The 14792-nt window shown below is 38.8% G+C and overlaps 1 protein-coding gene across 1 annotated transcript in view; it reads right to left on the reverse strand.

The window, feature by feature from the left end:
- The window catches only part of ANKRD42 (ankyrin repeat domain 42), an 80079-nt gene that overhangs the window by 40798 nt on the left and 24489 nt on the right, over window positions 1-14792 (reverse strand). The window contains exons 7-10 of the mRNA XM_082659773.1: window positions 11860-11985; window positions 10516-10621; window positions 6295-6470; window positions 286-412 (exon numbers count right to left, since the gene is read on the reverse strand). Coding sequence (XP_082515899.1) covers window positions 286-412; window positions 6295-6470; window positions 10516-10621; window positions 11860-11985 — 535 coding nt within the window. The remainder of the gene's footprint in view (window positions 1-285; window positions 413-6294; window positions 6471-10515; window positions 10622-11859; window positions 11986-14792) is intronic.

The following is a 14792-nucleotide window of genomic DNA, read 5'->3' on the forward strand; positions in this document are numbered from 1 at the left end:
GGGCTTAGTTACTCCGCGGCATGTGGGATCTTTCCGTCCCAGGGCTCGAACCCATGTCCCCTGCACTAGCAGGTGGATTCTTAACCACTGTGCCACCAGGAAAGTCCCTTACCACAATTTTTTAAAAATCTTAACACCTTCTCCATCTGGGGGCTTAGGAGGAAAACAAGTTGGAAACTCACACCCTTTGGTGGGGATGAAAAAATAAGTTGTTAATCAACAAACCCTCACGTGGCATTTAGAAAGGTAAGTAAAAACAAACCATCAAAGTTTTGAGGACATTACTTTTCAGACTCAAGCTGTTCTTTCTTCTGCTTTAGATCTTCTTCTGTTATGCCTCCCAAGTGTTTATAGTTGCTCTCTGCAATTTCCAGGAGGTGTCTCAATTCTACAATTTTCTTATAAGCTCTCACTGCAAGACAAAGTTGAACAGGAACCTAGTTTAGACAGATAACAGCTCATGAGCTCACAGGATGCTGGTCCTGGAGCATACTCTTCCTCTAAAGCCAGTGTCTGCATGGTCAGTGTCTGTATGGTTCGGGGAAGGAGATGGAGGGAGGGTGGTGTCTATATAGAAGGACACATATCAGTAGCAGAGTATTAGGGTGAACAAGCAGTGAAATATCTAAATGGAGGATTCTGTTCCTGCTGTTGGAGGATATATCACTGTTATGACTATTAATACCAGGGAAAGGAAGGGAAGGGAAGGGAGGGGAGGGGAGGGGAGGGGAGGGAGGCTGGCTAGCAGTGTTTTAGGACTAGTTGTACATTACAGGACCATGCACAATCTATTTATGTCAGAAAATTAGAAAAACTGAAATATGCTTGATTGATTTATGATAAATCAGAACTAATTCAGCCCCCCAATTTTATGATTAGTCACTTGTAATATCTAGGCAAGAGGATATTGAGAAGGAAGTGTGTTAAGAGCTACCTTGAGCTATTCTCCAGCTATCAAAACCATGATTTTTTCTATCCTTTGTGGTACAAGTTCTCAACCTGGGGTGATCTTCTCCTCCAAGGAACACTTGGCAATATCTGTAGACCTTTTACTTGTTAAACCTCGGGGCATGGAGGGAAACAGACTATTGGCATGTAGAGGCTCAAGATGCTACTAAATACCTTAAAATGCACAGGTGGGCCCCCCTCAACAAATAAGTATCTGGCCCAAAATGTCAATAACACAGAAGCTGAGAAACTCTGCTTTACAACCAGGTTAGCAAATCACAGCCTCTTCTCCCTGACACTCACCACTCTGATTTATCTCTCAATAGGTTAGAGCTGCAGGTTCCAAACTACATACATCAGAATCAACTGGGGTACTTTTTAAAAATGTATATTTTTGAGCCCCATAGCAGTCCTACAAATTCAGGTATCAGTAGTTAGTAAAAGCTCCTCAGACAATTCTGACAGGCAGACAGGTTTGGGATCCACCATAACTAATAGCAAACAAGTAGAGGGGATTTTTTTTTAATGTTACATAAAATGGAAAGAATTGTGATGGTATATTTAATTCTTTAACATTTGAAGGCTATGTTTTGAAAGGGCTGTTCTATGGGATCATCGGAGGTAAGAGCTAGGATTAATAGGGATTAGTTCCAGGAAGAAAGATCTTAACAAAGGCGAAACTTTTCAACAAAAACAGTTAAGAGGGTGGGAGGGAGGGAGACGCAAGAGGGAAGAGATATGGGAACATATGTATATATATAACTGATTCACTTTGTTATAAAGCAGAAACTAACACACCACTGTAAAGCAATTATACTCCAATAAAGATGTTAAAAAAAAAAAACAGTTAAGAGCTATCATGTATTTGTGGAGTGCCTGTGATGGGAAGGACACTACGATAAGTGCCTTATACATTTACCCCTGTCAAAAGGTAGAAATGGGCCACATGGGTGATAGTGGGGGCCTTGTCACTGAAGGTGATTGGATGCTGGATGACATGTGACAGGAATGTTGAGCCAGGAATCAAACCTCAAATGGGGTTCTATGATGCCATGACCCTAAACCTAATTCACTAAAGAATGCTCTGAATTGAGGCTCAGTTCCAAGAAGTCTGTGATGACAAGAAATCCATTCAGTCCCCCGTAGGCACTCTGGCAAAACCTAGTATTCCAAGAGACTGGCCAGTCCTTTGGATTTTGCCCTGGAATAAAATTAAATAGTTATGTCAAATAGCACATGACTTCATATATAGTACCTTCACTAGCTGCAAGCACCCCAGCTGGGCACCAGCCAGAGCCTCACTATATGGCAAGGGTGTAAGAGTGCATTTGTGTCAAACACACCACAGAAGGAAACTGTTCTAGCTTCGTTCTTGGTCTTTCCTTAAACATCTTTTAAAATTTTTGTGATTCACTGACAATGATCACTTCACAAAAATCTCCTAATCAACTAATTTCAGAAGACACTGAAATTCTACAAATCAACTGTTCATCTTCTGCAGTGCTAATAAGTCCTTGCTAATTCTCAGTACAATCAACAAAAAAGAAATTTAAGCACAAACAAAATTTTAAAATAGATAAAATGGATTGCATCAAAATTAAAAACTTGCACTGGCAAGGACATCATTAAGAAAGTTAGGATAAAAGACAGCCTCCTCAATAAGTGGTGCTGGGAAAACTGGACAGGTACATGTAAAAGTATGAAATTAGAACACTCCCTAACACCACACACAAAAATAAACTCAAAATGGATTAAAGACCTAAATGTAAGGCCAGACACTATCAAACTCTTAGAGGAAAACATAGGCAGAACACTCTATGACATAAATCACAGCAAGATCCTTTTTGACCCACCTCCTAGAGAAATGGAAATAAAACCAAAAATAAACAAATGGGACCTAATGAAACTTCAAAGCTTTTGCACAGCAAAGGAAACCATAAACAAGACGAAAAGACAACCCTCAGAGTGGGAGAAAATATTTGCAAACAAAGCAACTGACAAAGGATTAATCTCCAAGATTTACAAGCAGCTCATGCAGCTCAATAACAGAAAAACAAACAACCCAATCCAAAAATGGGCAGAAGACCTAAATAGACATTTCTCCAAAGAAGATATACAGATTGCCAACAAACACATGAAAGAATGCTCAACATCATTAATCATTAGAGAAATGCAAATCAAAACTGCAATGAGATATCATCTCACACCAGTCAGAATGGCCATCATCAAAAAAATCTAGAAACAATAAATGCTGGAGAGGGTGTGGAGAAAAGGGAACCCTCTTGCACTGCTGGTGGGAATGTAAATTGATACAGCCACTATGGAGAACAGTATGGAGGTTCCTTAAAAATCTAAAATTAGAACTACCATACGACCCAGCAATCCCACTACTGGGCATATACCCTGAGAAAACCATAATTCAAAAAGAGTCATGACTAAAATGTTCATTGCAGCTCTATTTACAATAGCCAGGACATGGAAGCAACCTAAGTGTCCATCATCAGATGAATGGATAAAGAAGATGTGGCACATATATACAATGGAATATTACTCAGCCATAAAAAGAAACAAAATTGAGATATTTGTAGTGAGGTGGATGGACCTAGAGTCTGTCTTACAGAGTGATGTAAGTCAGAAAGAGAAAAACAAATACCGTATGCTAACACATATATATGGAATCTAAGAAAAAAAAAAAACAAGGTCATGAAGAACCTAGGGGTAAGACAGGAATAAAGACGCAGACCTACTAGAGAATGGAATTGAGGATATGGGGAGGGGGAAGGGTAAGCTGTGACAAAGTGAGAGAGTGGCATGGACATATATACACTACCAAACGTAAAATAGATAGCTAGTGGGAAGCAGCCGCATAGCACAGGGAGATCAGCTCGGTGGTTTGTGACCACCTAGAGGGGTGGGATAGGGAGGGTGGGAGGGAGACGCAAGAGGGAAGATATATGGGGACGTATGTATATGTATAACTGATTCACTTTGTTATAAAGCATAAACTAACACACCATTGTAAAGCAATTATACTCCAATAAAGATGTTAAAAAAAAAAAGTTAAAAGACAACCCACAGAATAGGAGAAAGTATCTGCAAATACTTATACTTGCTGATATAAGGGACTTATATCTGCAAGTACTCTTAAAACTCAATAGTAAAAAGATAAACAACTCAGTTGAAAAATAGGCAAAGGATTTGAATAGACATTTCTCCAAAAGATATACAAATGATCAATGGGCACATGAAAAGATACTCAACATCATTATTCATTAGGGAAACACCAATCAAATCTACACTGAGATACCACTACACACTCACTATAACAGTTTTAGTTATTAACAAGACAAACAATAACGAGCATTGGCAAGGAAGGGGAGAAGCTGGAACCCTCAGGCATTGTTGGTGGGAATATAAAATGGTGCAGCTATTTTGCATAACAGCTTGAAAGTTCCTCAAAATGTTAGACATATTTTTACCAGATGATGCAGCAATTCCAGCTGCTAGGTGTATATCCAAGAGCAATGAAAATACATTTCCATTTTCAAAAAGGAATGTATACAAATGTTCATGCAGCATTATTTTTTCACATTTATTTATTTATTTATTTAGGCTGTGCCGGGTCTTAGCTGTGGCACGTGGGATCTTCGTTGAGGCATGCGGGATCTTTAGTTGTAACATGCGGACTTCTTAGTTGCGGCATGCGGGATCTAGTTCCCCAACCAGGGATCGAACCCGGGCCCCCTGTACTGGGAGCGTGGACTCTTACCCACTGGACCACCAGGGAAGTCCCAGCAGCATTATTCTTAATAGCCAAAATGTGGAAACAACTCAAATGTCCAACAACTGATGAGTAGATATATAAAATGTGGTATAGGGACTTCCCTGGTGGTCCAGTGGCTAAGACTCCATATTCCCAATGCAGGGGGGCCGGGTGTGATCTCTGGTCAGGGAACTAGATCCCACACGCTGCAACTAAGAGCTTGCATGCCGCTACAAAGATCCTGCATGCCACAACTAAGACCCAGTGCAGCCAAATAAATTTAGGAAAAAATAAATTAAAAATTAAAAATAAAATAAAATGTGGTATATCCATACAAAAATATTATTTGGCAATAAAAAGGAATAAAGTATGAAGTAATGATCCACGTTACAATGTGCATAAACCTTGAAGACATTGTGCTAAGTGAAAGAAACCAGTCACAAAAAACCATATATGGTATCATCCCATTCATATGAAATGCCCCAAATAGGCAAACCTATAGAGACAGACAGTAGATTAGCAGTTGCCTAATTGGGGGGTGGTTTGAGGGGAAGGGAGAAGAAGGTAGAGGTTAGGAGGATTGACTACTAATGGGTATGAGGTTTCTTTTGGGGGGTGATGGAAATGTTACAAATTTTATTGTAATAATGGTTGCACAAATCTGAATATACTAAAAACCATTAAATTGTACACCTTAAATGGGTAAATTGAATGGTATGTGAATTATATCTCAGTGAAGCTATTTAAAATAAAGCTGTCAGGAAATTCTGAAGGGATCACTGACTCTGAGCCTCACTGTGGTGGGCTGCTTGTTGGGAGCCCCTAATATCAGCATCTTTTAGGTTGCATTCACCAGGAAAGAGGCTTCTACCATCACCTGGAGAGTGAGGTTCTGCCTGACGATGTTCTGGGAGCTCTTAAAAAAAATTTTTTTTAAAAATTTAGACCTGAATTAGAAGTTTTTCTCAGACAATACAGTTTTGGTACTAGTTTTTCCTGCCAGAATAACTGAAAATACTTTCCAGAGATCACGAGGAAGGGAATTGACATTTACTAAGCCTCTAGGCACTTCCCATTCTCTAGTGCAGTCTGTGGGATGACATTACGTTAATATTCTCATTTTTACAGATGAGGAAACCAAGGTTCAGAAAGTAACACAGCTAGAAAGAGGTGAAGCTCTGATGTCTGAATCCAGTGCCAAGCTCTGCTCACTTTACTACAGCTGCCTTTGCTTTGGTTAGCCTCCGTTCAAAAAGATCCTTCTCACCTTTCTTCTATGAAAGAGTGCCATTGAAACAGTTTTTCTCATCCATTCATATGAACCATGGCTCTCTGACAAATATCATGAGAAGTGAAATCAGGGTTATATGGCAGGAAAATACCCCTTTCCTCTTTGAGGGACAAAGATCATGTCTCACATTCTTTATATGTTCAACAACCCCTAGTACAAAAATCTGTACTAGTTCTGGTTCCCCAAAAAATATCAAAGTATTTTACCTTGTAGATGGTAGTTGTCTTTAAAATAATTCTCAAATCTGTGGTATTTTTTAAAGGAAAAATCATGGAAGAGTTGGCACACTTACCTCTGGCATCTGTTTTATCCGACTCACTGAGACCTATATCATCTTTGGCATCAGTGCTTCCCTCAACACCATGTCTTATGAAAAACTTAATATCATTTTCATCAATTTCACTCTCATCATCTGTATCATATTTCTGTAGTCCTTCCAATAGCTTTACTGCTGCTAAATGGGCAAACCTGTAGAAAAGAATTAGTAATTACAAGATCCACAATCTTTTTCAAATTGAAATAGCAGTTTGCATTTAATTTAGGGAATTACACTCTACATTATCCCACCAACTCACACACCAATGAAGAACGAAAACTGTATCTGAAGGTCAGTGACAATTTGATGCATATCCAGCAATGCGGGGAATTCAAACAGTTAGTGGAAACTAAGGACAAGCAGTCATATTAAAGAATGATTCCAGAATTTTTTTTTTTGGCCATGCCGCGGGGCTTGTGGGATCTTAGCTGCCCGACCAGGGACTGAACCCGGGCCCTCGGCAGTGAAAGCGAGGAGTCCTAACTACTGGACCGCCTGGGAATTCCCAGATTCCATTTTTTAGTGGCAAAAATCCAACTGAAAGAAGTGACCCAATATCAAAAGAATATTTGGTGTGTCCCCAAACGGAACTGCTCAACTGAGTAGAAAGCCCGGAACCACCCTACTTGATTTACCTGTATTTACTACCTTTTCCTGATGGCCTAATTTAGATCATAGAATTAGTTCTGGTTCCAGTTTTAGGGAAAACTATAGCTCTAGCCCCCTTAATCGTCATCCTTCCTCAACCCTCAAAGCACTCAGCATGGCTTTGAAATTTAATGGAAAAATAATGACTTTCATATCCACATTTCTTATTTTCTTTGATCTTTCCCACATCTCTATGAAGCTTCTAATAATATACCCTTGGTTTTCAAGTTGTTGTTGTGATTGTATGTAATCTGCATTATTTTTCCCACAGTTTTGCTAATTAAAATGTTCAATGCTGGGACTTCCCTGGTGGTGCAGTGGTTGAGAGTCCGCCTGCCAATGCAGGGGACACGGATTTGAGCCCTGGTCTGGGAAGATCCCACATGCCGCGGAGCAACTAAGTCTGTGGGCCACAGCAACTGAGCCTGCGCTCTAGAGCCCGCAAGGCATAACTACTGAGCCCGTGTGCCACAACCGCTGAAGCCTGTGCGCATAGAGGCCGTGCTCTGCAGCAAAATAAGCCACCGCAATGAGAAGCCCACGTACTGCAACTAGAGAAAGCCCGCGCACAGCAACAAAAACCCAACCTAAGCAAAAATAAATAAATTAATTTTTTTTAAAAAAATGTTCAATGCTTTCTCAGGACATGGAGAATTACTCGCTAAACATAAAAACCTCAAATTTTATTTTGTTCACACACTTCCATAACCATGTGCACATGCACACATATATCTTTACCTTTCACCAGGTACTGCAAATCATTAACAATATAGTAATAAACATAGGAAGTTGTACGGTTAATAGAATTCGTTATCTCTATTACTAGATTGTCACTTCACAGCTATCATTTACTGAGTACTTGCTTTATGCCAGATTCAAGGTTGTTTCTATAACACTACACTCACACTAGCACTTTGGTGCATGAATGACAAAGAAATGTGGGTCAGAAATTATGAATATATTCAGATACAGTACTAAATCACCCATGTAATACTGATATAAAGACAGACAAATAGATCAATGGATAAAATACAGACTACGGAAATAAGCCCACGCATACATGGACACCTGACGTGGACAAAGACACAAAGGCAATAGAAGAAAAAGGACAGCTTTTTCAACAAATGGTGCTAGAACAATTAGATATCCATATGCAAAAAAAAGAACTTGGATACATACCTCATACCACATACAAAAATTAACTCAAAATGGATCACAGACCTTAATGTAAAACCTAAAACTGTATATATAACAATGTCTAAAAGAAAACATAAAAGAAAATCTTTGTGACTTGGTGTAAATCAAAGATTTCTTAGATGTGATACCAAAAGCATAACCCATAAAAGAGCAAATTGATTAAAAAAATTTTGCTCTTCATTGTTAAGAGAATGAAAAAACAAACCACAACTGGGAGAAAATCTTCACAAAACAAAAATCTGAGAAAGAACTAGTATCCAGAATATAGAAAGAGTTCTTAAAACTCAACAATAAGAAAACCACCCAAGTTTTAAAAGTGGATAAAAGATCTGAACAGTCACTTCACCAAAGGAAAACATACAAATGGCAAATATGTATATGAAAAGATGCCCCAAATCATTTTCCATTAGGAAAAAACAAAAAACACAATGAGACACCACTACACACCTACTGGAATTACGAAAATCAAAAATTCTGACAATATCAAATGCTGGCAAGGTAAGAAGCAACAGAAACACTCATCCACTGCTGATGGAATGCAAATTGGTGTGGTCACTTTGGAAGGCACTGTGGCAGTTTCTTATAAAGATAAACACACCCTCTTAGCATCTGACTCAGCAATCCTACTCCTACGTATTACTCAAGTGAACTGAAAACTTATGTTCACACAAAAATCTGTATCTGAATGTTTATAGCAGCTTTATTCATAATCACCAAAAAGTAGATACAAACAAGATATCCTTCAACAGATTAGGGGATAAGCAAACTATGGAATACTATGGAATTCCACAGTCAATGGAATACTACTCAGCAATAAGAGATGAACCACTAATACACATGAATGATTTTCAAAATAATTATGCTGAGTGGAAAAAGCCAAATATATAAGAGTACATACCGTATGATTCCATTTATATAAAATTCTAGCAAATGCAAACTAATCTATAGTGACAGAAAGCAAATTAGTGTCTGTTTGGGGATGGGGCAGTGGAAAGCAGTAGGAGGGAGAGATTACAAAGGTGCACAAGGAGATTTTAGGAGGTGATGGATATGTTCACTATCTTGATTGTGGTGATGATTTCACAGGTATATACATATATCAGAATTCATCAGTTTGTGCTGTACAAATATGTGTACTTTACTATATGCCAATTATACCTTGATAAAGCTATTTTAAAAAATAAAAAATAGTGGGCCTGAGTTGATAATGATGCTACTATGTGGTAAAACAAAACCATATTCCATGGCTTCAAAGAGATCCCACAGACAAAATTTTAAGGAACATGAACTCACAAACAAAAATTGCATGGCAATTTAATGAATAATTAGGCCCTTGCATCCCGTCAAGCCTCATGTGTAACTTTTAGCCCACACTCCTAGTTTAGATTCAAGCAGTTCTGAACCACATGCGTTCCTCAGACAAACAACGTGTTATCTTAAAACTCTTCCTCCTTCAAGTGTCAGCATAAATGTTGCTTTCTCCAAAAAAAAGTTTTCCCAGACTTCTATATAAATTCTGTCCCCCGCAGTTGCCTTCATAACTCTTACCATCATCTGTATTAACATTTCTCCCCCACAACTTTAGAACAGGAATACTTGGGCACTTTTTCTTTTGTGCTCTTACTGCACCTTATATATGACATGTAATACGACATACTGATTATAATCAATAAAAGTTATGTTTGTACATTTGTCTCTCCACAAGACTGTAAGTTTCTTGAGGGCAAGGACTATTTTTTGTCATCTTGGTAAACTTAATGCTAACCATAGCACGGGGAGCATGGTAAGTATACAGGAAGTTGAATGAAAAAACAATCAAATGAACAAATGGATGAACTAAATATTCTGTGAGGGCCTGACCTGAATGAGCTAGAGGTGTTCTATAATAGGTGTTACATTTAATTCAAATATAAATATTAAAATTTGTTTCAAAATCCATGTGACTCCTTTTGATTACTCCTTTTTATCACACAGCATTTCTCAACAGGTACCAGCATTTGGGTGGGACAATTCTTTGTTGTACACTACTGTTCTGAGCACTGTAGAATGTCTGGCATTCCTGGACCTGACCTCATGAAACATTAGTGATGGTCTCCATCACTGTGACAACCCCCTCCCCACATTTCCAAATGCACACCCCCCAAGAAGGGGGACTACTACCTCCCAGCTGAGAATCACTGCTTTAGAGAGAAGAGCTGATATGTTGTCAAATGTCAATTCAGCTTGAAAATTATCATTCCATCAGCATTTGACTGAGTCCTATAATCCAGAAATCTTCAGAGATTTCTGAGTATAGAAGAGTAAATGCAAAACTTTAAAAACAAAAGAAAGAAGCAAAGCAGATAGGGATACCTCTTAGCCACATCACTGGGTTTCTCCCTTGCTTTGTTGGTAATATTACTGTCTGCTCCCATTTTAATTAGCCACTGCAAACACTCTATGTGGCCTTGCCCAGCAGCTGTAAAAACAAAACAAAATGTACACACAAAAAATTTACTGTTATTAAAACAATTTTCTAAAATTTTGGACAGTACCACTGCAGAGTATTTTTGTAAATACTAATCCTTACAATAACCAGCAGAAGTAGGTTGGCCAGATGTTATTTTCTCTAGTTCATTTATTCATTCATTAGACAAATATTTAATAAAGTATCTGCTGTACTCAGCCCCTATGCAGAGAGCTTTACATATAGATATAGATGTTGAAGCTCAAAGAGGCTATTTAACATCATACAGCCAGTAAGTAATGGATTTGAAACTATAATCTAGGTTTTTTCTAATCCTTATCCAGTGCTCATCTACTGTATTCATAGCTCCTGACCAATCTTGTACCAGGCCAAATGTAAGTGCAATCTGTGTGAATGTGAAAGACTTTGAAAATCTTTTGCCATCTTGTATAAGTAGCTTATTCCTCTGACCCTCATAACTCAAAATGTTCAGGGCCCCTCACTGATTATCTAAACTGTTCACCACCTTTCCTTAAAACACATGCACTCAATATTAACTTTCACCTCCACAACTCTGCTTATGTGTCTTCTCACCTAGTGCCCATCACTCAATCATATGATCATCTAATTTCTCCCCTCCTTCTAGGTCCATCTCAAAATGCAGGGAAACTGTTGGGGGGAAACTCAGTCTAAAAAGATCTGAGTTTAGGTCCACTAAACAACAGATTGCAGGACAGGACAGAACTTAGCAAGTGGCTGGCATATAAAGACACTCAATAAACGTCTATAGAGTTGATGAATAAATAAATGGAAAAAAATGAATGAAACCTCAGCTTTGCTCTTACTAGCTGTGTGACCTCAGTCAAGAAACCTGAGGGGGGACTTCCCTGGTGGCGCAGTGGTTAAGAATCCGCCTGCCAATGCAGGGGACATGGGTCCGAGCCCTGGTCCGGGAAGATCCCACATGCCGTGGAGCAACTAAGCCCATGTGCCACAACTACTGAAGCCCGTGTGCTTAGAGCCTGTGCTCCGCAACAAGAGAAGCCACTGCAATGAGAAGCCCGCGCACCACAACAAAGAGTAGCCCCTGCTCGCCCCAACTAGAGAAAGCCAGTGCGCAGCAGCAAAGACCCAACACAGCCAAAAATAAATAATAAATAATTTTTTTAAAAAATAAATAAAAAATAAAAGCTAAATAACTCAACAGTAATTGTGTCAGAACTGAAGATGAAGCAGGAATCATAACTTACCTTTATGCATAAGAGTTGATCCATTATTATCACGTTCATTAATATTGATTACTCCATCTTCTATTAATTTCTTAAGCATTGCCAAATCACCCTTAAAGGCAGCCACATGACCTGGAAATGCTAAAGCTATGAATTAAAAATTCAGCATTTCAGGAAACATAGGAATTCGTTCCTTTTCCCTGCCTTAATCAGTCACACATTTCAGGTTTCAGTATTAACTCAACTATGAGAATGTTACATTGGAATTAGTTCAGTTGATGCAATGACAAGTAATAAAAAGAGAATCATAAAATAAGATTATTATTAACTGTGTAGCCTTTCCATCCCTCAGGATCTCAAACATGCCAGGAATATATGGTACCAGAACTATTCTTGCCATCTTCCCTGTTTCTCTCAGGCCACCACAAAACACAAGGAGATGGTCATTTTCAACCCTTTGTATAAAGACATACTTGGTCTCAAGTCCTACATTTGCATAGACCACTCCCTCCCCGTTTACAAGTGAAGAAAGCAAAAGAAACTGGAAGGAGATAAAGTATATGTGTGTATCTATACATAAACATAGACACAGGTGTGAATACACCTGACCTAGTGCCTAGCACATAGTAAATACTTAATAAAATGTTTTTAATGATAACAACGAGATATACTGAGCCCTTACTGAATGCCAAGCATGGTAGTACGCACTTGTAAGGATTGCCTCATTTAACCCCCTCAACAACCCTGAGGTAGCTATTCTCATTTCTACATATGGAAAGGAAACAACCTAGAATACCCAAGGAGTATTTTAAAAAGGACAAAGTTGGAGACTTATAATACCTGACTGTAAGTCTTACTATAAAGCTACAGTAATCAAAACTGTGTAGTACTGGGCTTCCCTGGTGGTGCAGTGGTTAAGAATCTGCCTGCCAATGCAGGGGACATGGGCTCGAGCCCTGGTCTGGGAAGATTCCACACGCCGCAGAGCAACTAAGCCAGTGCACCACAACTACTGAGCCTGCACTCTAGAACCCACGAACCACAACTACTGAAGCCTGTGCACCTAGAGCCTATGCTCCGCAACAAGAGAAGCCACTGCAATGAGAAGCCCGCGCACCGCAACGAACAGTAGGATAGCCCCCACTCACCGCAACCAGAGAAAGCCCCCGTGCAGCAACGAAGACCCAATGCAACCAAAAATAAAATAAATAAATTTATTTAAAAAAAAAAAAGAAAGACACGAGAGCTTGCTTCCTCTCTTTCAAAAAAAAAACACTTTGTAGTACTGGCAAAGAGACCTACCAATAAGACAGAATGCATAAACAAAATATGCATCCATACAATGGAATACTATTCAGCAATAAAGAGTAACGAACTTCTAATATACACAACACAAATGAATCTCAAAAGATTAGAGAAACCCATTAGAAATCCATTTCCATTAGAAAACCCAAACTAATCTATAGTGACAGAAAACAAATCAGTGGCTGTGTGCGGCCAGGGTGAAAAGAGGGATGAACTACAAGAGGGTATGAAAAAACATTTGAGATGAACTGCATACTTTAAATAAATACAGTTTATTTTATGTAAATCATACTTTAATAAAGTTGCTTTTTTTAAACAAGGGTATCATTTGTGAAAAAACAAGCCACAGTGTGAGAGAAAATATCTATATCAGATAAAATTAATAAATGATTGGTATCAGAACTATATAAAACAGCTCAAATTATTTAGAAAAGGACAAAGAACACAATTTTACAGGCAATTCAATAGAAAACTAGAACAGCCAATAACTTTACTAAACAATGTTCAGCCTCATTAGTAATCAAAAAAATGCAAATAAAAACACAAGTTAAACCTCTTCATACCCAACTAAGTGGCAAAAATTTTTACGTCTGACAATACTGAATATTGTTTCTCTAAATTCTCACCAAACATTGCTGATGAGAGTGTAAACTACTACAACCACTCTGATAAAGAATGCAGCATTTATAACTATTTATACTGAAAATGGGCATATCCCAACAAGCAAAACCTAAAAGTAGAGTTTCCCAACTATTTACCAAGGCAGTGCTCTTAACTCTCAATCTTCAGAGAAGATAGGCAGTACCTCAAGAAGCCTCATCCAACAGTACCAGTATGCCACACAAATATCATTTTCTATGTGGGCAAAGTGTGAAAAGGGTAGGGAAGCACTTCTCTAAAGAACATCCTGGGGCTTCCCTGGTGGCGCAGTGGTTGAGAGTCTGCCTGCCGATGTAGGGGACATGGGTTCGTGCCTCGGTCCAGGAAGATCCCACATGCCGCAGAGCGGCTGGGCCCGTGAGCCATGGCCACTGAGCCTGCGCGTCTGGAGCCTGTGCTCCGCAACAGGAGAGGCCACAATAGTGAGGCCCACGCACCACAAAAAAAAACAAAAAAAAACACAAACAAAAAAAAATCCTGTGCATGTAAACAAGGACACATACAAGAATATCAATTACCACCGTGATTGTAATTCTGAAAACTGTAAACAATCTAAACATCAAATTGGAGAATGGATAAACAGTGTTTTATCAAATGCAATACCACAAACAATTTAAAAGAATAAACTAGAATACATCTATCTGTCTAATAAACCTCAAAAATCATAACATTTTGTGAAAAAAGAAAGTTAGAGAGAAGTATACATTACTATTTCATGCCATTTTTATAAAGTTTTAAAAGAAGTTTCAAAGACTTCTAGTTGTCCACTAAAATCCCCTTCCTTCCACAGTAACAAGAGCTGCATCTGAGCTGAGGCCTCTCAGCTGGGTACTAAATTATCCAGGCTTCCTTGCAGCTGGGTGTGGCCATGTGACTAAACTCTTGCCAATAGAATGTTAGCAAAAGTGATGACTGCAAATTAGACCTTAAAAATCCTAGCTTAGGGCTTCCCTGGTGGTGAAGTGGTTGAGAATAGGCCTGCCGATGCA

Source organism: Grampus griseus (genome assembly GCF_964374135.1).
Source record: "Grampus griseus genome assembly, chromosome: 8".
Lineage (NCBI taxonomy): Eukaryota > Metazoa > Chordata > Mammalia > Artiodactyla > Delphinidae > Grampus > Grampus griseus.